Source organism: Chrysemys picta, chromosome 5 (assembly GCF_011386835.1).
Source record: "Chrysemys picta bellii isolate R12L10 chromosome 5, ASM1138683v2, whole genome shotgun sequence".
Classification (NCBI taxonomy): domain Eukaryota; kingdom Metazoa; phylum Chordata; order Testudines; family Emydidae; genus Chrysemys; species Chrysemys picta.
In genome coordinates this window covers 53,673,773-53,698,459 of record NC_088795.1, presented here as the reverse complement: position 1 = coordinate 53,698,459, position 24,687 = coordinate 53,673,773, and the positions used below count along the sequence as shown (strand labels likewise).

Below are 24,687 nucleotides of genomic sequence, written 5' to 3'. Positions count from 1 at the left end.
ATTTTCTAAACCTATTGCTTATGTTTGTGCGTGCTTAAGTCTAATAAACTGCAGTTTTAGATAGAGCACGCTTACTTGCATTAAGCATTTATCAGATGGAACTGCTGTGTTCCGATTGATTTATTTCTGACACCGCATGGAGTGAAACAGTTAAGTTACCCCTGCTCTGGGTTCTGAAAACCCTGGATAAACAACACATTTAAATCAGACTCTTAATTTTTACTTTTTTTATGTTACAAAATGGTGAATGATGCTTTTCTTATTTACTAGATGGTTAATTTTTACTCATGAGTTATGTCAAGCTGCCTTTGGATGGAAATTGGAATAGAATTAAAAATGCCCTAAAACAGCTTATTAAAATTGTTTAATAAGCCAGTTAAACTTGTATATCCACTATATTTAACATAGTTTTATTTAATTAATGAAAACAAAGTTTTATCTTTAGTTAGTGATTGAACTGAAGTTTCTGGTCACAATGTCCTTTAAGATTTTTAGAACTAGTAGATCTCATCCTCTCACACCTTGTTTTTATTCATAGATTGGTAAAGGGAAAATAAGCTTTTCCTTTTTTTTTCAGAAAATCAATTTCTGAACTTCCAGTGAACTAGACATTGAATTGAGTTGAACTACTTGAATAAATTAAAATGAAGAAAATTCTCTGCATCTGCAGAAGAGGCTACCACTATCAAAACTGGTTTAGCACTTCAGAAAATTCTAGTTCCAGGTGGTTAGCCAAGAACTTCCACCAGCTCAGTGGTTTGAGTTATTTAAAAAAAAGTATTTAATTTAAATTTAAAAACAGATTTGAATTAAAAAATCTGATTTAATTATTTTTAATATTTATAATTATTGATTTTTGGCCACCCTGACACTCAATGGTGCCTGTTCCTCCTCCACACCTTCATGTTGTTGGAGTCCTGTAGGACACATGCTCCACTTTTAATTCTCTCCTCTACGGCTTGGTGAGAACTAAGATTGGTGCCACTATTCTTCTGGTTAGAAGGGTAATGCTGAGCAACCAGAAGCACTGACCCGCCTCCACTGTCACCTGAGGCTAAGACAGGGGAAATTGTACTAGCCTGGGAGGTGGAGACTAATTCAATCCAGCAATTTGATGGAAACATCTTAGAGAAATACATACTTTTCTTTAATACTAGAAAATATTCTAAAATATCTAGACTACTTCTAACTTTTACTTCATCATATAAACTACTTTATCCCCAATGTCTCACACACATTTCTTTAAACTGATTTATACTCAAATCTCAAAGACTATATTTGCTGCTATTCCTTTAATTAAAATTAATTCTATTCTCTACACTTAGGGGCAATTTATTGAACTGTGCAAGACAATGTATAACATGTTCAGTGAAGACCCCAATGAACAAGATCTATACCATGCCACTGCTGCTGTGACAAGTTTGCTTTTGGAGATTGGTGAGGTTGGTAAACTCTTCATTGTTCAGCCCACAAAAGATACAGACAGTAGCAGTAACAACAGCAGCAAAGCTATTCAGAGTATGTTGTTTCAGAAGAAAGGGAGCCAGCAGTATGATTTTGACCAGCGTGAATCCTTTCAAGCCAGCCTCATTGCTAATGAGGAGGAGACAGTTTGCACTGATAACATGTTGAGTGCACAGATGGAAGACATTAAGCTTGAAGACTCTTCTCCCAGGGACAATGGAGCTTGTTCTTCCATGCTTATTTCTGATGATGATACTAAAGATGACAGCTCCATGTCCTCCTATTCAGTACTGAGTGCAGGCTCGCATGAGGAGGAAAAGCTCCACTGTGAGGACATAGGTGAAGATACGGTTTTGGTGCGAAGCAGCCACACCTCTTCTCTGCGTAGAAGCACTAGCATTGACAGAGACTGGGCCATCACCTTTGAGCAATTTTTAGCCTCTCTCTTGACTGAACCAGCGCTGGTGAGGTACTTTGACAAGCCTGTGTCCATGATGGCTAGAATTACTAATGCAAAGAACATTCGAATGATGGGCAAGCCAATAACTTCCACAAGTGACTATGAGATCTCTACTATGTCGGGATGAAAGGGCAGTCAGGGGTTCTCTTTTATTTTAGATTTTTTTATTATATATTTATTAGTACCTCACACAGGTCCTGGTATTTTAAAACATGGTAGTTTTCACTAAAGTGAAAATGATGGGGTAAGACATAACTCCCCTTAATTGTAATCACTTTTTGTGAGAAATGTTACAAGAATGCACCTTTTATTCAACGTACTGAAAAAATACAGTTGTCAGTGAAATGTGTGTATTAATAACCCTGCTGTCAGTGTAAAAATGGTAAAGATTAGTTCTCAATTCGTAACTCTAAAAGGAATGAGTTATTTGTGTACATTTTTAAAACAGACCTATCAAAAAGGCCTGAGTCTTGACAAGAAATGGGAGATCTCTAAAATTTAAAGGGGACACTCAACTTATATAGGACCTGAAAGAAAAGTAAATGCCATGCAGCATCCCTGGGGGATGTCTGTTTTTCTTTTAAGAGACTAATGGTTTTAATGAATGCTTTGATTTTGTGTTTTTAAATATATAAAAGACATCCTCCAGAGATATTTCCTGGGACCTGCCTTTCTTTGCTTAAGGAAGTTATAGACCAGTTTCTCAACAGATTGGGAGTATCCCTTTTTTAAAATGGAAAAGATGTTTTTAAACATTAAATATAAAAGTACATCTATAGCTGGATCTGCAGCGTAGCTAATATTATTCAGCTCGCAAAACTAACCTTTACCACCAACCTAATAATATATCCTCAGTAGTGTAAGAAATGAAAAATCTGTATTGCATATGTCTTCATTTACAGCACTGGAAAGTAGAAATAATGTAAACTGAAAAAAATCTGCAAGATAATGTAACTGAATGTTTTAAAGTCTTACTGAGAACACTGTCACTCTATATAATATGAATATTATCCTGTATCAATTTACTGAATATGTTAAAATGAAAGCTGGAGCACCTGCACTTTGAATCCTTGCTTCTTATACAAATATTCAAGTTTTTTTTATGTTGCTAGATGTTTTCTAATTCAGTTATTTAGTTCAGGATCATTCCTACATGCCTAAATTTTATTTGCCATCTTCAAAATCTTTTCACCAGAAAACTGTTCGGTTTCTTTTATACTACTGTACATTATGTCCATGTAACTGTTCCATATTTTGTATGGAAAATATGCTGTTTAATTTTTTTCTTTTAAAAGAATCATTTAAAAACTGTCAGATGTGGTCTTTAACCATAGATAGGATAAATGTGAACAAATAAAATACCCTTAGCAAAGAATTTGGTTCTTTAACTATTAAACCCATGCTAAATGGAAAATTAGGTGATTGTATTTTATTACACAACTGTGAAGTGGAAATTCTGTGAAGCAAATGACTTGGGATCTCCAACTATTGATTTCAGAACATAAAATGTCAATTGTTTCATGACTTCATTTTATTCAATATTTGTGTGTTTGTAACAGGAATATGCTCTGATGTAACAATCATTCAGCGGAAGTTTCTCACATTACAGAATTTCATTAAATATTTTCCCTGTTATGTTTAAATTTAGAAAGCTAGAATTATTGTGTTTTTTTAAAAAACCTGATTGATTTTATAGATGTGATTTTTTTGCTGTATATTTCTAAGGCACAAGTTGATATGCACTCTTCTATAAAATTTTTTTTTTTCATTTTTGTAATTTAAAAAGGTACAGATAAGCTGAGGTGCCAGTCTACAAAGTTCTAATGTTAGCAGAGCAGGTATGCATATGCATTGTGAAATAGACATTAATATTTTGTGACAAAGGCAGCCCTGACAGTCCTGTTGGGTTCCGGGAAGTGGACGCAAGCCCACCCACAGCTGAAGGACTCTCCCCCAGCCCATGTGGAGGATCCACTGAGTCCAGGACACAAGTAAGTATTGGGGACAACAAACAAAACAACAAGGACAGGTGTGAGGGTCAAAAATAAGGAACCTGAAGGGGACATTGAGCAGAGAACCCTGGACAGCGCCCACTGCTCCTCGAAGGTGTCAAGGAAGCTAGCGGATGCCACCCAGAGGAACTCTGCCCAGATAAGTGAGCGGAGAGTGGAATGGAAATAGGCCCCACGGTCGCAGAGAACCCCTGCAGCCAACATCCTCTCCCTGATGTTAGAGATGGCCACTTTGCCATTGCTAAGAGGAAGTTGAAGAGGAGGTTCTGTGACTTTGTGGGGCCACGGATGGGGTCTTATATATCCATATATAAGATAGTGGGAGGAGTGCAGCCAAAAACACAGAAGGAGGTCCAGGAGGAGCCAGAAGAGGGTCTGCAACCTGGTGCACTCAAGGTAGGTGTGCACCAGGGTCCCTCACGCCACAAAAGAGACAGGCATCAGGAACAGGATAAACTGCACCAGGTACATGCCCGTGCTCATGGCTCCATGAAGGAGCCCTGGAAGGGTGGTCCTACTGGGTGCTGGGAAGTGGGCGGGTGTAAGCTCGCCCACAGCTAAAGGCCCCTCCCTAAGCCCAGAACTCATCTAAAGTCTCAGACAACGAAGAAAAAAAACAGGAACAGGTGTGAGCGTCAAAGGGCCAAAACTAGGGAACCAGAAGGGGACACCGAGCAGTGAACCCCCGGACAGCACCCACTGCTCCTCAAAAGCATCCAAGGAACCAGCAGATGCTGCCCAGAGGAACTCTGCCCGGATGCGTGAACGGATGAAAGAACGAAAACAGGCCCCACAGTCGCAAGCCCCCCACCCCCTCAGCCAACCTCCTCTCCCTCGTATTATAAATGGCCACTCTGGCCATGGCTAGGAGGAGGTTGACGAGGTGGTCCCGCGACTTCTTGGGGCCACAGATGGGGTGAGCATATACAGAAAAATGCAGCCAGAACCTCAACGAGGTTCTGGAGGAGCCAGAAGAGGGGCTGCAGCCTGGCGCACTATAGATAGACATGCACCAGGGTTTCATGCACACCGCAAAAAGCTGGCATCGGAAACAGGATCTTTGAGGAATGTGGTATAAGGTGGGTGGCTAAGTTCTCTCTAAGCTGCGTGGCTGCCTATTAAGCCCCACACAGAAGCTCAGGACTGTGGTGGGGAGGCACCTCTCCCCCAGCACAGACCTGCCACGGCGGGGACAGGCGCCCCTCCCCGCCGGCCCCAGCACAGACCTGCCCCAGACTTGCCGTGTCTGGGGAAGAGGCGCCCCAGCCCCAGCATGGACTTGCCAGGGTCGGGAGAGAGGCACCTCTCTCTCCCCAAGCCCAGGTGTTGCTGAGGGGAGAGAGAGCTGTGGGGGAGTTCTCTCTCCCAACTGTTGCTCCCAGGTAGCTTGCACTCCAAATCCCCTCATCCCTGGCCCCACCCCAGAGTGCTCACACACAACCCCACACCCCAATTCTCTCTCCCAGCCCTGATCCCCTCCTTCCACACTCCAAACCCCTCGGCCCCACCTCCACCACATTAATTTTATGTGCACCAATATGGAGGTGATGTATCACACATCACCTCTATATTGGTGCACATAACAAAATTCATTCTGCACGTGCGTGGGAAAAATTAGAGGGAACACTGGTGGGTGTGCCATTAGGGCACCTAGCTCTCCCACCCTTCTTGCTGACATGATAGGTACTAGGAAGGCAACCTTCATGGATAGGTGCAACAACAAGCAGGTTGCTAGCAGTTCAAAAGGTCTGCCCATGAGGGCATGGAAAACGAGATTGAGATCCCACATGGGAGTTGGATCCCATAGTGTGGGATAAGTGTTCTCTAAGCCCGATTTTTTGTGTGTCAGTATGTGATTGAGGATTATGGGTAGTGGGGCCAACTGGAATAATCTGCTTGTCCTGGCACCAGGTACAGAATTGTTTCCACTTGTGCATGTATGTCTTTTGTGTTCAGTAGTATATCTTGTACTTCCTTGGAACAGTCTGTCTCAAGTCCTGTCATCCATGGATTAGCCAGGCCTTGAGATGGAGTTTTGAAATGTTGGGGTGACGGAGGCGTCCTGTGTCAGCAGATAAGGCACAAGGGGAAGGGTTCATGGTGGTCTCACAGCCATCTGTTTCAGGTATGGAAACCATGTTTGTCTGGGCCATTGGTTCAATGAGGATGACCCTGGATTTGTCTGTCTTGATCTTGTGAAGGACACGGCTCAATAGAGGGGGAAGGCATACAGCAGTAGGGCCTCCCATTTCACAAGGAAGGCGTTTCCCAGAGAGTTGTGTCACAGTCCGGCCTGGGAGCAGTATTGAGGGCACTTGGCATTGTGGGCCATTGCAAAGAGATCTACTGAGGGGAATCCCCATTGTTTGAATATAGTTTTTAGTATTCCGGGATCCATCTGCCACTTGTGGGTGTGTGAAAAGTTCCTGCTTAGTTGGTCTGCTGTGGTGTTCTGGCATCCGGGCAGGTAGGACACCATGATGTCTATGTTGTTGAAGATGCACCACTGCCAGAGGCGGACCACTTCTGCACAGCAGATAGGGCCGGTCCCCTCCTTGGCGATTTATATAAAAAATAGTTGCCAAGTTGTCTGTGAGAATCTGGACAGTCCCGTTGCAGATTAGAGGGAGAAAGTGATGGCAGGCATTTCGGACTGGCCATAGCTCCAGTAGATTTATGTGGAAATTAGACTCTCCTGGGGACCAGTGACCTTGGATAGTATTGTCACAGAAGTATGCCCCCCATCCCACCAGAGAGGCGTCTATGGTGATCATTATAGTTGGAGACTTTTGTTGGAAGGGGACACCTGAGCAAATGTTCGTATGTTCTGCCTACCATGTGAGTGAGTCTTTTACCCTGCTGGGCATTGTAAGATGTCTGTTGAGCGAGTGCCTGTGTGGAATATAGACAGTGCGCAGCCAGGCCTGTAGGCATCTCATGTGGAGCCTGGCATGGCTGCCATGGACCCCAGGAGTTGTAGGCACATTCTGGCGGACGTTTGTGGGCTGTCTTTTACTATTGTAATTAGATTTGGTAAGGTAAAAAAGCGTTGTTGGGGTAGTCGTGCTGTTGCTGATATACAGTCAAGGTGTGCCCCTATAAAGTTCACTGTTGGGTGGGTGTCAGAGTGGATTTCTGAATGTTGATTTGTAATCGTAGGTCTGTAAACAGGGTTATAGTGGTGTGAGTGGCGTCGATTGCTGCCTGGTACGTTGGTGCTTTTAGAAGGCAGTCGTCTAAGTAGGAAAAGGTGATCACATCCTGCCTGAGAAGATATGCTGCTGTGATGGCGAGAACTTTAAAAAAAAACACCCTTGGGGCAGTGGACAGGCCGAAGGGGAGCACCCTGTACTGGTAATGCAGGTTCCCTAGAGTGAATCGCAGGAACCACCTGTGTGTCGGGTGAATGGTAACATGAAAGTAAGCGTCCTGCAGGTCAAGGGCCAAGAGCCAATCTCCTTTCTCCAATGCCGTAATTATGGTTGTTAGAGTCACCATCTTGAAACGTTGTGTTCTCACGAACTTGTTTAATTTTCACAAGTCGAGGATGGGTCTCCATCCACCTGTTCTCTTCTGAGCGTGAAAGTAATGTGAATAAAACCTTCTGTCCCTGTGTTGAGCTGGTACGGGTTCCACAGCACCTAACTGTAGGAGATGGTACATTTCATGCTCTGGCAGGTGTGTGAGAGGGTTCCCTGAAGGAGGGTGGGTAAGTGGAATAGAGACAAAGGGGATGGAGTAGCGCTTCTGGATAATTTCCAGGACCCATTTGTCTGAGTGATGGTTTTCCAGACTGGGTAGAATGGTGACAGGTGATCTCCAAATCGGCTGGAGATTGGATGTAACTCTGGGATTGGAGAATGTGGGGTTCTTGTGTCCTCAACCAACACTTCAAAACAATGTTCAATAAAGGCTGACATCTGAGAAAACATGTTGTGCGTGTATTTGGCTAGTAAGGCCGAGTAATTGGCTATGCAGAATTGGAGGATAGCCGATGAGTAGGCTTTCCTTCCGAAAAAGTCTAACCTTTTCCAGTCTTTATCGTAAGGGGTGGTTCTCGACTGATGTTGCTTCCCCCTTTGATTAACTGCTTCTACCACAAATGAGTTTGGGGTGGGGTAGGTTAGGTGAACAATAACTCAGTCCCTTTAGCCGGTACATAGTACTTCTTGTCGGAACTCTTATAAGAAGGTGGACCTGTGGCTGGTGTCTGCCAGACAGTTTTTGCAGATTCCTTAATGGGTAGTGCAACCTTAGATCTACTCCGAACTTCTCCATCAGCTGTTAGTTTATGCTGTCTCTGGTAGTTCTGCCAGTGATATGTCAAGGGAGTTAGCTAACCGTTTAAACAGATCCTGAAAGGATTGGAAGTCATCTCCAGATGTGGGGGGTGGCGACATGATTGTTTTGTCTGGTGACAAAGAGGAAATGTGGGTGGGTGGAAGGGTATCGCCCTCAGGTGCATCCTGAGGTTCTTCTACCTCCTCCAGCATTTCTGGGGAAGCTGGGGCAGGTGGCAAAGGTGATCGCGTTGTTCTGGACCTGGGTGGGTTGGGGGGCTGATGTTCTGGGTCCTGTATAATGCCCATGGGTCCCAGTATGCCCAGGTTGGTGGGAGGGCCATGGGAGGTGGCACCCATTGTGGAGCCTGCCCGCCTCTTCCATCCAGAGATGTTTGGTGCCGCGAGGATCCATGTTTGGATGAGGAATGGTGTACATGGTGAGAGGTGTACATCCCTGCCTCCTCTTCCTCATCACTGGAAAGAGGAGGATCTGAGCCAGCAGGGGTAGTAGCCAGGCTTGGTCCCAGTCTGGCTGGGGTGCTGTCGGTGCCAAAAAGCGGAGTCCCTGGAGTTGAAGTAATCAGGAGGTCCACCTCAGGCTGGGAGTGAGGGTTGCTGGTGCTGCAGACTTGCTGCATTGTATCAGCGCAACAGGTGGTGCTGCTTGGTGCCTGGGTTTTCTTAGGCTCCACTGGTGCCAAGCTAGGAGGCTTGGCTTTGGTACGTGCACCTCCATGAGAGCTAGACCGCCGGGTCTTTAGCTTCTCAGGACATCTCTGTACCAGACATTCCCGGTGCCTCACGGTCCAGCGCTCTTGGTGCCATCAGTGCCGTGGTAGACTTTGCGGTCGGAGATCGCTTTTTTTTTTTAGGTGAATCTCGCTGCGGTGAAGAGTGAGACTTTTTTTTTGTGTGTGTGTGGCTGTTTTAGGAACAGATTCCTTAATAGCTGTTTTTGAGGAGGATCCCGGGGCTAAGGTGGCTATTGGTGACCGTTGGCAGGGTCATGATGGTGGCAACATTTGTTTTTATTAAGTGATGTTGGAGAGAAGGGGGACCTCGTCCTCAACACTAGAAAGCCAGGATATGCTTAGCTAGAGTATAAGGTTGTTGAAATATCACATTCAGAACAGTGAGGGAAGCTGAAGGTACTGACGTGTGACAGCAATCAAACTGCATTTATTTTATGTTTTGTAAATGATACATCAATAAAGGAGCAAAAAAGGGCACAAACCCAATTTTTGTTTTTTCTTTTTCAGGTCACATTTAAGAACTGCCTCCCCATGTCCTGTTATATCTTAGCATGCACTTTGTTGTTCCTACCACTGTCCTTTTACTCTTGTCATTAGAACAACAGGCAGCTCTTCTGAGATTGCAGTTACTCCATAACCAACTACTGAGAAATAGAGCATTTTCTTCACTTGCTCTTTGATATCTTTTAATAATTACTGATCAGCAATGGGACTTTTGCACTGGCACTTTCTTTGTAAATTTTTATTTTAAAAAAAGAACAGAATCGCAGGCCATTGCATATCAACACTAACACCATTATTATCATACTCCTGTCATAAATTTGTATTGTGCAAAATATTCATATAATACTCTGGAGCTTTTAAGAGCTGTAGGATTTGGCCTAGCTGGAAACATTGTGCACTGCCATGGTGCATAGTTGTCAACAGTCTTAGGACATATGAGAGAGAAACAGGCAGTTAAAAGACTGAGTATGAGAACTAGTTTAGTGGTCTGCCAGTAGCAGCCATTAGCAGTCTGGACAATACTGAAGAAACAGGAAGGGGAATGACACAAACATTCTTTAACTTCTTTCCCCTCCATATCCTGGTCTTCAGTAATTTCTCAGCTATTCTTGAGAAGGAGGTGGGGCCACTTGAGAGGAGAGAGCAGTCACAGCCCCTCCCCTCAGGAGAGAGCATTCTGAGATAGAGGCAACTCAGGTGCACTGAACCTTTCTCCTTAGATCGAGGGCTGTGGACAGCTGGAAAGCTGAACACAAGGGAAAACACAGAAGGTATCTGGCAGGAGGGTCCTCAGACCAAAGACTGAATCTATGCCACTATTTTCATCAGCTATCAGACACCTGGAGAAAAATAATTACTTGGAGCCTGGAGAAGTAGATAACAGCAGAATCTCCTTTGGAGCTGCTAGAGAGGAGAATGGGTCTGCTGCTGTTCCCTGAAAATGGGGGAGAATTGCAAGCCACTCAGCAAGAGGATAAGGTAAGGGGGAAAGGGACTGGAAGTTGTTTGGGGAAATGGGGCCTATATGGTCTCTAAAGGGTTAGCTGTGCCCGACTTTTTGAGGCCTTGGCTAATTGAGAGATTCATATTGAAATTATTTAAAATGTTCTAGGATATACATGTGCCTCTCCTTTGAGATGGTGGTAAGATATGCACGAGGATAGGAAGCCAGGCTGTCAGTGTTGACTTCAGCACTCATGACAATTCTCATAACAGTCTTCAATTGCACAACAACAAGTTTTGTATGTACACTACCTGCAAATACCAACATGCAATATTCAGCTGCTGAGAAGATGAGGGATGAGGTAGTTGTCCAAAGGACATGAGCATCTGCTATTCAACCGGATCTGGCTCATTTGTGGATTATGTTGTTCGTAGTCGTTATCTTGGCAGCAGTCTTCATCAGATGTTGGCAGTACATGAGGCTACAATCCAGAACCACACTCCAATATATTTCAGGAAATCCTCATGCCTGATGTTGGTATCAAAGGTGACATTCAAGTTCTTCTCTGCAGATTCCTCAGGTGGAATGCAGAGACAGCTGTTTTTTGAGAATTCAGTTGGAGCTGCCATAACTGATAGTACTCCTCCAGTTTTTTTCAGCTTTTCTGAAAGGATTCTTTCCACTTGGGTGAAAGTGCTCGCTTGGATGGCAAGCGTCAGATCCTCTAGGTATCCAAATTTCCATGACTGAGTCGATGGCATGTTATTGATATAAATATTAAAGAATGATGGTGACGAGATGGATCCCTGTGGGAGCCCATTGTTCAGTAGGCTAGGTCTGTTAGATCTACATGAAATTTGCAATTGGTGAGCATAACTGTCAGTGGGTGCAGTGGGTTCTTCCACAACATGCTATTTTCAACACTTTTAGAAGCAGGCCGTCCAGCCAAACCATGTCATATCCCAAGGACAGGTCCACAAAGGTCACTGCTGTTTTGAGCCAGCATTGATAGCTAGCTTTGATGTAGGTGGTCAGTGCAATTACAGGTGCTTTCTCCCAGCCTAAACCTGGATTTCTCTTTGGGGATGTAGCCCTCAAAGATGGGTGTAAGTCTTCGGTGCATCATCCCTTCCAAGACCTTGTACGTTATGCATAGTATTGATTGTCAGCTGCTTTCCCTGGTTTCAGGATGGCAGTGGCCTTTGCCTATTGCTATACCTTGGGCGCTTGACCAGGGGTATGCACTCAGTAAGGAAGCATGTCAGCCAGTTGCAGCCATGTTGACAAAGGTTTTTCAGAAATTCTGTCATGATGCTGTCTAAGCCTAAGTAGGCAAGACATACAAAGGGTGGGAGAAAGGAAGTGTTATCTTCATTTTATATATAGGGAACTGGAGTTCCCTAATCCTGCAAACACTTATGCAGTGCTTAGCATTATTCATGTGAGTAATCTGTTGGAGTCAGTGATCCAAATCTCCTGTGTCCCAGTCTAGTGTCATTCTTCTGTGATTCTGGGTAATTCAGATTCAAGTTTCTACAGCTGCTAATTGAAAATGGTAGTGTTGTTTTTTTAAGTGGTGAGATGCATTTGAGTTTGCTTCACGCTAAGATTAGAGAAACAATAACTTGCAGTAAGAGGTTTCAGAGTAGCAGCCATGTTAGTCTGTATCTGCAAAAAGAACAGGAGTACTTGTGGCACCTTAAAGACTAACACATTTATTTGAGCATAAGCTTTCGTGGGCTACAGCCCACTTCATCAGATGCATAGAATGGAACATATAGTAAGAAGATATATATATATATATATATATATATACACACACATATACACACACATACAGAGAACATGAAAAAGTGGAAGTAGCCATACCAACTGTAAGAGGCTAACTAATTAAGATGAGCTATAATCAGCAGGAGAAAAAAATGCCCCTCTGCCATGTACATTGGCCAAATGGGACAGTCTCTTCGCAAAAGAATAAATGGACACAAATCTGACATCAGGAATCATAACATTCAAAAACCAGAAGGAGAACACTTCAATCTCTCTAGTCACTCAGAGGACTTAAAGGTGGCAATTTTGTAACAGAAAAGCTTCAAAAACAGACTCCACTGAGAAACTGCTGAGCTTGAATTAATATGCAAACTAGATACCATTAACTAGGGTTTGACTAGAGACTGGGAGTGGCTGGGTCATTACACATATTGAATCTATTTCCCCTTGTTAAGTATCCTCAAACCTTCTTGTCAACTGTCTAAAATGGGCCATCTTGATTATCACTACAAAAGTTTTTCTCCTGCTGATTATAGCTCAGCTTAATTAATTAGCCTCTTACAGTTGGTATGGCTACTTCCACTTTTTCATGTTCTCTGTATGCGTGTGTGTGTATATCTATATAAATCTTCTTACTATATGTTCACTTCTATGCATCTGATGAAGTGGGCTGTAGCCCACGAAAGCTTATGCTCAAATAAATTTGTTAGTCTCGAAGGTGCCACAAGTACTCCTGTTCTTTTTACATGCAACATGGGTTGTTATAGCAACACTGAGAAATATTGCCTTAACTATAGTAGTGGTGGGGCTCAGTGTCAACCCCGGCGCTGGGCAGCGGGACTCCCGTGATTTATTGTTTATTGCCTGTGTCCTGCCAGTGACTTTTACTAAAAATATCTGTAGTAAGTGAAGACCCTAATGAAGGCCCAGTATGAGGCCTGAGGCCTGAACCAAACTAAAGTAATGGTCAAGACTTTGCTAACATAAAGCAAAGTTAAGCTGTGAGCAAGAGGCAGGCCCTGCTCACAGAAGCTGGCAAGAAAAGGGCTGATGTTGCATAAATATATATTCACCTCGCATAGTTAAAGTATAAACATGGTACCAAGATACACTATACCGGAACATTCCACAGATAACATGGAACAGGCCGACCCATCCCAATGACAGGGGCAAAAGGGTAAAATGATGGATAGAGTTGTTTTGATCGAACCAACAGGTACAAGGTGCGAGGCGGCACCTTACTGCGTAGAGGGGTTGTACCTTGCTACGTAGAGGGGTTGCACCTCAAAACGTCAGGAGTGATGTGTAACTTGTTTGTACCTGTGTATAAAAATGTATCCCTGGGGTGGTGTCTTTGTGCGGCCACGGGGGCAGTGGAAAGTCCCGCCACTGAGCCGGGTCCTTGCCAAGAGGCATCTATTAGTAGTATGCCTGGTAGACTAAGTAATCTACGGGGAACTGCAATTGTGTCCGAGATCGCAATAAACCTGGCCGAGGTGCCTTTGTACCTTACTAGACTCTGTGATCATTGGGGGTTCTCGTCGGGTCTGCTGTGTCAGCTATCTGCACAGAGCTGGGGCAGCACACAGAGGGAACACACGCACGCAGCCGAGTGATATCAACAGGAGAAAGCAGAAGCACCACACCGGTAGCCTCTCACAACACTGGTGACCCCAACGTGATTACTTAGTCTACCGGGCATACTACTAATAGATGCCTCTTGGCAAGGACCCGGCTCAGTGGCGGGACAAAGACACCACCCCAGGGATACATTTTTATACACAGGTACTATGCGAGGTGAATATATATTTATGCAACATCAGCCCTTTTCTTGCCAGCTTCTGTGAGCAGGGCCTGCCTCTTGCTCACAGCTTAACTTTGCTTTATGTTAGCAAAGTCTTGACCATTACTTTAGTTTGGTTCAGGCCTCAGGCCTCATACTGGGCCTTCATTAGGGCCTTCACTTACTACAATATCCATGACAAAATCTTAGCCTTAGTGATAACACTTCTAGGGTGTATGCTGTAGGGTGTGATAGGCAGACCATGCTGCCAAGTGAACTCTCCCTGAACTAAATGACAGACGAGAGAGCTTAGAAGACAATAAATAGTTCAAAATATCAAGAATGGAAGTCTCCTCCAGATAAAGGTGACACTGAGTAACCCAAAGGGAGAAACGCTTCCACTTACTATTATGTCAGTCTGGTGGAGGGATTATTATTCTGAATACGAATATCCTGAACCTCTGCAGAATTTCTATCCACAGCAGTCAGCCAGCATCCAAGCTGGCAGATGTAGAGAGGAAAGGTCCGGATGAAGAACTAGACACTGGTTCTGTGAAATTATGTCCTGAAAGTTTGATGAATGGTTGACTCAACAGATGCAGCAGATCTAAGAACTAGAACTGAAGTGGCCAAGTTAGAACTATGAGAAGTAGTTGTGCGCTGTCTTGACTTGCCTTCTGAAAGATGCCATGAATTAAGGGAAAAGGTAGAAAAGCATACATCAGGTGATTGCTCCATGGAATCAGAAAGGCAATTGATATGGGGCCCTAATTCAAAATTTGAGAGCAAAACTTGAGACATTTCTTGTTCTTGTTGGTTGCTAACAGATCTACCAGAGAACTCCCCATTTTCAAAATATCTGGTTCTGTTACCAAATCAGGCTTTGAGGCCACTGACAATGGAGACACATCTAGGATTAGTGATTCAAGCTCTGGAATGATTCTCAAATCCCTGTAAGTTGTAGAAGTAGTCACAGTAGAAGGTATTTGCACCGAATGAAGTGGTTCTGATGCAGAAGATCTTTTTCCCAGTCTCTACCAAAATTAATGATGTAGAAGACCAGTGACCAATTTTAATCAGTGTGGAGCCAGAGCAGAAGCAGTACTTGACTCAGCTAATACTTCTACTGTTCAGAGACTGATGAGTCAAACCTCTTTTTAGAATGTATCAGACACAGGGATTGATGCCAAGTGTTAGGCTTCGAGCAGTGCTATTTTCTTCCTCCGACAGCAGGGGCAATTGACTGCTCCAAGGGCACAGCAATTATGCTTAGGGACTTCAGAAGCTGGAGTAACCTCTCGAGAGGACAAAGCTCTAGTGAACTGTGGTCTTGAGGCAGAAACAGGAGATTTCTTCCTTGAAAGAACTAAGTCAAATGCCTTTATCTACTTCTCTATCAAAATTAATTGTAAGCATGCCTCACAGGTTTTTGGGTACATTTTGAGAATGATGTATGAACTGAACATTTTTCAGGGACATGGCCTGCCCACTTGGCATGTCAGTCATTAAAAGATATAGCTGCATTGCAGATGGGCAGGTTTTGAAATGTGGTGATTTGTAGATTTGGACAAAGGGATGGTAACCCTGGTACTAAGGCACTTACTCCTTTTCCTCCCCAAAGGGCTAAAGGTATCAAAAGAAAACTGCCTACATTATCACACGATGTAACAAGAACTTCTAGAGAGCTCAAAGGACACTGAGGTTGATCCATCTCAGTGCTACAGGCAATAAGAAAGACCTGAATGGTGGATGGGGTTACTCTGTCCTTTATGCCCTTGGGCAGGCAGGGAGGGCATGCAGGGCCCCAATGGACACTGCTGGTTAAAAGATTCCAAGCTCCTGCCCGTGGGGCACATGAAGGGTGGAATCCACATGGGCAGACACTCAAAGACAATCCAAACCTTAACCTCCATGAAAATTGCTATTATGATGAGGGAAATCCTGATATTTCACTTATAAAAAAAATCAGTCACTTGGAAGTTTTCTGATATCCATTACTTTGTTCATTTCAGCCTTGTGTGTCTCAACATATTTGAGAGGCGCAGCTGTAGCCTGCTAATGCACACACTGTCATGATTCATTGCTAAGCCTCTTGTAGAATATGAAGTGAAGAGAAACCTACTCACACAGGGTGCAGTTGTTGACAGGTACGCGTCAGGGAGGGTGCATTTTTAATGGGACTTTTTAAAAAACACACACTCCCTCCAAAGATGGAGCTGCCTACCCAAAGTAAAGTCTCCTCCAGCTCACAAAAGGATTTTCTCAGTCCCCAGTGTGATAACTTCTGTACTTGGCCTTGAAACAGAGACTTTTTCAGAAGCTGTCTTGGGCAACTTAATATCAGAAACAGTACCCAAACAGAGTATGTTAGGTGCATAAGCAAGTAGGGCACTGCTACTCACTACCAGGGCCACTGTAGCTAAGTCTGGCATAACAGCATGTCAAATTATTGTGCAGGGCAGTCTGAGGTAACCAAGTAGCTGGGGTACTTGCTTTGCACGCTCTGATCTCTACTGGTCTCTTTAGTGGCTACTGCTGAGGAGTTTCTTCTCATTTTCTGCTGTTTGCTCCTTGTTTATTTGTATCATCATAGCAGCTAGCAGCTCCAGTCATGAATCGGGAGCCCCTTGTGTGAGGGATTGTACATGCACAGAACAAAGACAGGCCCTGCCCCAAATAGCCTTTTTGGGTCTCCTGCTCTGTGCCTGTTGCATCTGTGCTCTGCCATGAAGCACATGGAGATCTAGGAGGAAGCCCCCTCCAGAACAGTGACCTAAACACTTCCCCCATGCAAGATTGTTTGGATCAACCCCCTCATAGAAGCATAGATGGAGGCATTCTTTCCCCTAGATGGTGAGGAGGAAGAAGTGTTTGGATCCACTTCCTCAAAAGAGGAAGGGAGGTGTATGAAGAATCACCTTCATTGACGAGGGAGTGCCGTAACCCTGACTTGGAAGCATTACTTTGGTGTGAGAGTATTTTAGTTTGAATGCCTATTGTTTCTTGGTCTCTCTGCTGAGACTGCCAGCACAGGCAGCAGTTAGAGCCAATTGTCTGGTATTTGTGATATGGACCACATTTGTCCTGTTTCCAATGTAACTTTTCATCTTAAGTCCAAGGAGCTACATTGTTGAAAACAGCAGCAAATTATCAATTGCCTGGCATAGAGGTGTGGTAAACAAACAAACGTAAATCAAGTCCCATGACTGAAGGAATACTGGTATAAATGGCCTTAAGGGAATGCTAAGACTAGGTCTCACTCATAGAGGTAACCAATATAAAACATTAGGGAAAAGACAATAACCAACTGCTTCGTTTTGAACTGACTGCAAGCTAACAGTGAGGAGAAAACAAGGCAAACTGGAAAGGAAGCTCTTACAAAGCAATATGGATATCTTGCCACTGTGAACGTTTGGATGTTTTGTTCTTTATTTATTATCATTCTAACACTTGTGCTCAACATATTGACATCACAGTTTACATTATTGCTTTATACTGGGGCAAATGTTGACCTTTCTTTTAGTGTACAGTTATCTCATTGCACAGTAGTGACAAGTTACTGACCAACTTTCCTACTGTCTACTGCTTCCAGTAACAGACAGTGCCATAAATTTGGCAGGACATGAAATGCCATTTCAGGCTATATTATAGCACCATAAGAATAGGACTATGATGTGAAAAAAGAACTACATTTTCATCACACATTAACAAATTTTTCAGTGGTACAGGATGCAAACCTCCTCCAACGAAAACAGAAAACGTTCTCACATCACAATACATCTAAACAAAAGTTTATACTGATGTTTTATAGAACATTTATTGAAAACAGACTTCTTCAGTTAGGCAAGAGCTGGAGTAATATGAAGAAGTGAGAACTGCTCATTTGTTCAGAGACTGAAAACCAAGCATGCCCGTGCATGGAAATATTAGATTAGCTTGTTCCTCTAGAGTGCTTGAGCAGTGTACATCCCAATGATCCTCCATATTGGTTTATCAGAAACAGCAGTAGCATAGAAACTTTTTTCATTAAGGTATGTCTTCATTTTGCTATCTAGCAATTCCAGTTTAAAAGGGTAAGTCTGCACAAATGTTCTGCAATTGAACTCATCTTTCAACATTGCTTATTCCACTTAAAATGTCAACCTTATAATGCACATTTAAAAATAAATATCCTTAGTGTTACCACCACCTTAAGCTATTAAAGCAGACTTAAAATATCTCGTGTGTGTCTTCCCCAATTAAATTATTAACTTTCGAATTTCTTACCCCATACAAAGAGTTTTCACCTTTCTTTGTTGGTGAGCTTCTCCTCAATATTTATTCCACTCTGTATGCATCCGAAGAAGTGGGCTGTAGTCCACGAAAGCTTATGCTCTAATAAATTTGTTAGTCTCTAAGGTGCCACAAGTACTCCTGTTCTTTTTGCGGATACAGACTAACAGGGCTGCTACTCTGAAACCTGTAGTTAATTTCAGTTTAATTTTCTCATGGAGTAACACCATGTTTAAAAAATGTAGTGGAAAGTTTGTTAAATAGGTTCTATGGAAAATTTAAAAATAGAAGCACTTGTGTTGGTCTTAAATTTCATTTGAAAAAAATTGGCTTTTTGCACAATGTTACTTTAAGGCCAAACTTTACTTGACAATGTCCCATGAATATGTTAAAAGGGAGAAAAGTTAGAAAAATTATTTTGTGTTATATTTCCAAGAATTGTCAAATACATATATTAAAACTTGAGGTGTATCTAATAAACAGTATTATAAAAGCAACAGGGACTTTAACCAAAACTTTAATTTTAGGGATGCTTTGTAACCAAGTATTCACAATTAGTTTCAATGCTATGCAAACTGACTACATCCAGTTAAACAGGTCATTGCACAGTTCCAGTCTATATCATCTGTTAAATTAGGATTGTCATTTCATAGTATGAATTCAATAGTTAATATAAAATCTTGTTAACTAGACTTTGCAAGACAACTTTGCCTCTAGCAAATACCCACCCCACACACAATCTTTGCTGTTTTTACACTCTATCCTAACTAGTTGCCAATACATACAATTAACCTGCTACATGCAAAATATGTACTTAATAGTACAAAACTGCATACAAATTCTAGTTTTTAAATGCTCAGGAAACAATACACTGGGAACTAGAAAAATATAGAATACACTCAGTTTAAACAATTATTATATGTGACCTAACATCCATACATTTGACTACATAGCTTTTCCATGTTTAATGATGGTAGCTTTATTCTTAATTTGGGTTTTGTCATGATTTTCAGCTCATGGTTTTGATTTTAAAAAGTAATGACAAACCTTCGACTGAACTCAGTCTAGACCAGTGGTTTCCAAACTGTGGGTCGCAACCCCGTTTTAATGGGATCACCAGGGCTGGTGTTTAGACTTGCTGGGGTCTGGGGCCAAAGCCGAAGCCCGAGCTTTGAAGCCCAAAGACTTCAGCCCTGGGGAGTGGGGTTTGGGCTTCGACTTCAGCCCTGGGTGGCAGGGCTCAGGTTACAGGGCCCCTGCCCGGGATAGTGGGGCTTGGACTTTGCTCTCCCCGCCTCCTGCCCAGGGCGGCGGGGCTCTGACTTCAGTCCCCCTTCCTGGGGTCATGTAGTAATTTTTGTTGTCAGAAGGGGTCACGGTGCAAGAAAGTTTGAGAATCCCTGGTCTAGGCTCTATCCCAAGATGCCTTAGCTCAGATTTCTTTTGTGCTGTATGAAATCTGAAATTGCATAGGACAGGGCTTAAAAATCCTTTCGCTAATGGCAAGCAGGAAGTTCTTCCTGGGAGTAAAGGAGCTTAACATACCAATTTCTGTGGAATTATAGGTTGTCTTTTTTCCAATTACATTTCTAGCCTTTACAGTTGCAAAAAAAATCTTCCAAATGTAAGGATGACAAAACTGGATTGCTTGGCTCTGCAGCCAGTTGGCTCCAGCTCCTCTGTTGTTGCTGCTTGTATCTTTGCCAAACAGCAGCACAGTGAAATTAACAATCATATGGCCAGTTTCACTGATTCCGTTCAGCAAGCTGTTGTCCTCAGTGAAATTCAAACATCATATCAATTTCATGCTGCTATTCCTGAGGAAAACTATGAGCAGCAGCAACAAGGTAAGCAATAGAGTTATTTAAGGTGGAGAAACTATATAGAAACTGGGGGCCAGGTAGAATCGTGAAGAGTTCATTCCTTAGCAGCCAGGAGGTGGGGGGAAAAAGCAGAACCCTAAAGATCTGACCCTCCACCTGAACATTATTTATGGGACTTTCCAAACTTACAAGACACTTAATAGCCACAGACTAAACCAAAGATGGTGCCCCAAACCAGGACAGGAATCCTGGGACCTTGAGTATAGGTGCTCAGCTACCATTTTAATGGTCACCATTATGAAATTCCCAGCAGCTGGGGGTGGCAGAAAAAGTAGGCTTCTTGCTAGTGGTGTTCCCCTGCCTATGATATTTTACATCTATCTTTTGTAGTAGGTATAGATGTCCACCTAATGGGTGTCTGGTAAATTTTCAAGAACTGGGATACAGTGTTACAGTTGCTACAAGGACAATTACAATCAGTCTTGTAAAAATAAAGTAAGGATGCTTTTGGGAGAAATCTACCACCTCAAATGTACTGTTTATTTGGTGATGAGGCAGGTTTTCAAAATCAAGGAATTAAAGTGATCTGGAGTTTCTAATCATCCAATTGCAAGCGCTTCATATTTTTCACTTGTATTTATATTGTGGTGAAAAACATGGAATAAGTCTTTCATGAATGAAATCATACTTTAATCCACATTTGTTAGAGCTCTATTTCTATATTTTTGATCACTAGCAGTTATATTTTTTTCACTATATTAAGTAAATTTGAAACCAGCAAAACTTATTTGCAGAAATCCTGAAGAAAGAGTTAATTCTGCTATCAAGGTACCTTTATAGTCATCATCACTGTAGTACCAGCATGCTTCCAGAAGGGCATGCACACAGTGTAGCAGGACAAAATGTACCACATTTAAAAACAGATTTTGCCAAATTAAGAGTTATTGTAGTGTATGCCCAGAAAGGATATGTTGTGCATATTGCATCAGTTCCTTTTCAACCAAACTCCTTCCCCTCACTGCACCATTTCAAGTATAACGGTAATGGGCAAATGCAAATATGAAGATAAATTTTTATCTCCCTCCACCTTCTGGCAGATGGAGCTCACATGATTAAAACCTCACCTATTTGTAACAGATTTTAAGAACAAAACTTTTTTGTCAATATAATTGCTCTCTACTTTGGTCAAGCTCTTTACTATCATTTTGACTGCAATAAGCAGCTGACCATGTTGTTCATGTAGATCAAGAGGAATGAGGGGATGGAGTGATAGAAATCACAGTCTATACAATAATACTTATAGTGTACGGTCTGAATATCTTCCAATTATCTTTTTTTAAAATCACAAGGATCATCCTTTGTTTCTTTCCTTCTCCCATTCAGAATGTTGGCCTTTTTTCAGAATAACTTTTCATAACCACCAATGAAGCCTTCCAGAGATGATAAAATAAAGCATTGTGTTTAATTTTTGTATTTGTATCATGATAGCACCATGTGATATTCAAGCATATGGGAGATACAGTCTCTGCCCCCAAAGAACTGAGGTTTCTGAAGCTCTGCTCAGGTTAAATGGAGGATCAAATTAAACAGTGACTGAATTTAGCAGAAGGCACTTTATTTAAATAGTAGGCTTTAAAAAAAAAAAAAGTTCATGCCAAGCCTGTTTAACATTTTAAACAATGCTTAGTCATCACAAACTGCTATAGGTACCAACTCCTAGTGCCTGGATTGTCTAGAATGCCCAAATTTGGAAACATGCTTTTATCCTATGAAAGTTGCACCCCTACTTCCTTGGAAGTATGGATGAAGTGAAGAAGAGTTCCAGCTACCTTCACAAATCATGGATTGCAGCAGCAATGAAGTTTTGTGGGAAATAATGAAACTACAAAAAGAGGTTAAGTAATTCTCCTAGATATTACGCCCCATTCAGAAAACATTGGGGGGGAGGGGGAAGAGAGAATGGGCCAAAAAAAGATACAGAATCACGTCAGCCTGAAAAACTGTAGCCCAAACTAAAAGAGATGGATTGAGAGCTGGAAAATATTTATGGCAGCATGTGACATGAAAGATCTCCTTGTTAAAAGGGACTTTGGCCTTACACTATTTTGTTATTATTTTTGAGGGAAGTTCCTTCCAGGCACAGGGGTGTGGGTAATTATTTCCTGGAGGGAGGATCATTTCAACCAGAACAATGGTTGTTCTTATGTGTAAATACAAATAAATGAAGCCTCTTCTTCCAAGTCACAAATAATTGTTACATCATCTTCATGGACCTCTTTACACAGAGAAGTTTAAAACTTTTATGGACCACAAGCTATGTGCAGATAAACAACAAGGGGACAGGGCTTGAGAAACAAATCTAAAACCAAAGCAATTTCCCCTCTTAAAGATAACTAATCAACAGTTAATGGTAGAAAAGGAACCTAGTAATAGGTTACATAACGAAGATAACATAGTGCAGCATAAATACCTACTTCATGTTCCTGCACCAAGAGGTGTAAGAAAGTTGTGAGGGCAAAAGATTCAATATGGGATTTTTTTTTTAAGTTTTCCTTTGGAGAATAGCATGTAAGACCTGTAAACAGTGGCTGATTGTCCAAGCTTTCATAACTGAATTTGAGCTTTTTCAAAAATATATGTATAAAAAGTTACATCATTAAACAAATTTTTTGGTGAAGTGTGAGAATTCCATGAGAATGCATAATTCCATTTTAAGAGCAGAACTGGGTAGATTGCAGATGCGGCTATGGTTTCTTTATATTCTGTAAGGTTAGTACTAGGTTATAGTCCAGAAGAAGTCCTTTAACTTTTTCATGGAATTTCTCCCTATAGTGGTTGAAGTGCATAATACTTTCTGGTTCTTCTTCAAACCAAAATTTGTCAAACTCATAAACCAGATAACCTGTAAAGAAAACAAAATAAAGTTCTACAGAACCTGTGATCCATTCTTTTCTACTTTGGCTCTGGCTCCTCCCAGCCTATTCAGCCTAGAGGAAGAAGGCAATGCCTCATTTTATTCAATAGCAATTCTTCTGGATAGTGTAGGAGTAACTAGCAAGAATGCATGCCTTGGAAAATACTGGATATTTATTAAATTGAGATCTGCAGTATGGATCCATCCACCCAAATTTATCCAATGAAGAAATAGTCAGTCAGACATCCAGGTTATAATTCTGGCTTTGGAGGAGCAATGGAGGTAAATGTTTATTTTTCCTTTAAACTATGCTTGAAAATAAATCCATAACCATGTTAGAAGCATCACAGCACTAAAATATTTTTAATATGTAACCAACTGGCTGAGAATTAATTGCCCTTCTAATAGCTGGCCCAGTTATAATCACATATTACTGCTAACAACTAAAGGAGTTACTCATTTATCTCGAGTGGTAGAGGCCTGGACTTTTGGTAATGAAGGTAGTCCTGCCGCTGATAATCTATAGGAGGGAAGAGTTACAAATACTCACAATAAAACTGATGGAAGTGTTCCATTTGTGGCAATCCAGGGACCAAGTTGTAGAGATGAGACTTTAAAGCACCACTCTTTAGTAAACTATAAGCCATTTCTGTCAAATTGATCCCAACTATTGCATAGGAATATCTGAAACACCAAAAAATTTCCTATTAGATACTAATGAAATCCATTTTCCTGCTGATTTTTACAATGTATTCCATTTTCTAGGCCTAATTTGTATAGAGACAAATTATTATCTGCCAAATTATTCCTATTCTACATGTTGGGTCATTCTAAGAATCAAGCAAAGTCTGCCTCGTGCGTATGGAGCATTTTTGTCTAAAGTGCCTTGTACATCTAAGACGATAGTGAAGTTAGAAGATGGACTGTGTAGGAAATATAAAATTTCATCAACAGCAATGTAGTGAATGCCCCTATTAACCATGCAGAGGCAACAGGATAGAAAGTTTAATCAGCATTGTGATGGGGAGTACCAGCCCACCACTGGTTCAGCAGGGGTTAATCACAGTCTGTGGGCTGAAGAGGCCACGCCCCCGGCCTCTGCTGGGCATGCTCCCGCTATAAAAGGGAGCAACTCAGCTCAGTCAGGGCTGACTGCCAAAGGGAACAGAGATGAGCTGCAGGTTCCTGCAGAGGGACAGCTGACACTCCAGGACTCAGAGGCCCGGCAGACTGCACCTACCAGCGACTCCCAGGCACCCAACACCAAAGAGGGAAGAGAGGCCCTAAGACTACCAAGATGACTAGCTGCGGAAGAATGGGTAGGAAGTAAACCAGGGCAACTTAACAGGAAACTGGTCACAGAACTGGGGCTTGGCTCAGTGTGTTTTGGCAGGATCCCTGCTGAGCAGGAGGTGGGCAACCCCGCCACTGTCAGGGCCTTGGGTTGGGACCCAGTGGAGTAGGGAGGATCTGGGTCCCCCTACCCTGGCTGCTGCCTGTCCTGAGGTGGCAGCCCACCTGTCCAGCCACTCTGGCCATTAGGCCACGTGGCCTTGCGAGGGAGAGTGGCCATAGTAACTCTGGCCACTAGCCCACATGGCCCTGCAAGGGAGGGCACCCTATTGATCCTGACATTAGACCACACTGCCCAGAAGCCAAGGGCAGTCATCCAGACTCAGCAAGCATATAGAAAAGACAAAAAGCTTT

At 42.5% G+C, this 24,687-nt stretch overlaps 2 protein-coding genes across 20 annotated transcripts in view; one reads left to right on the top strand and one right to left on the bottom strand.

Annotated features, from left to right (window-relative positions):
• Window positions 1-3,569, top strand: part of TBC1D9 (TBC1 domain family member 9) — an 83,476-nt gene extending 79,907 nt beyond the window's left edge. For all 8 annotated transcript variants that reach the window (XM_065597712.1, XM_042850301.2, XM_005284320.5 and 5 more), the window contains one exon: window positions 1,326-3,569. In XM_065597712.1, the coding sequence (XP_065453784.1) occupies window positions 1,326-2,051 (726 nt within the window). In that variant the 3' untranslated portion in view covers window positions 2,052-3,569. The remainder of the gene's footprint in view (window positions 1-1,325) is intronic.
• The window catches only part of ELMOD2 (ELMO domain containing 2), a 49,758-nt gene that overhangs the window by 14,825 nt on the left and 10,246 nt on the right, over window positions 1-24,687 (bottom strand). For 9 of the 12 annotated variants that reach the window (XM_008166123.4, XM_024103436.3, XM_024103437.3 and 6 more), the window contains 2 exons: window positions 23,531-23,664; window positions 18,745-22,968 (listed from right to left, as the gene is read on the bottom strand). In XM_008166123.4, the coding sequence (XP_008164345.2) occupies window positions 22,811-22,968; window positions 23,531-23,664 (292 nt within the window). In that variant the 3' untranslated portion in view covers window positions 18,745-22,810. Of the gene's footprint in view, window positions 1-18,744; window positions 22,969-23,530; window positions 23,665-24,687 lie in introns of those variants that run through there. The other 3 variants (XM_065597749.1, XM_065597747.1, XM_065597748.1) reach the window with 1 other exon arrangement.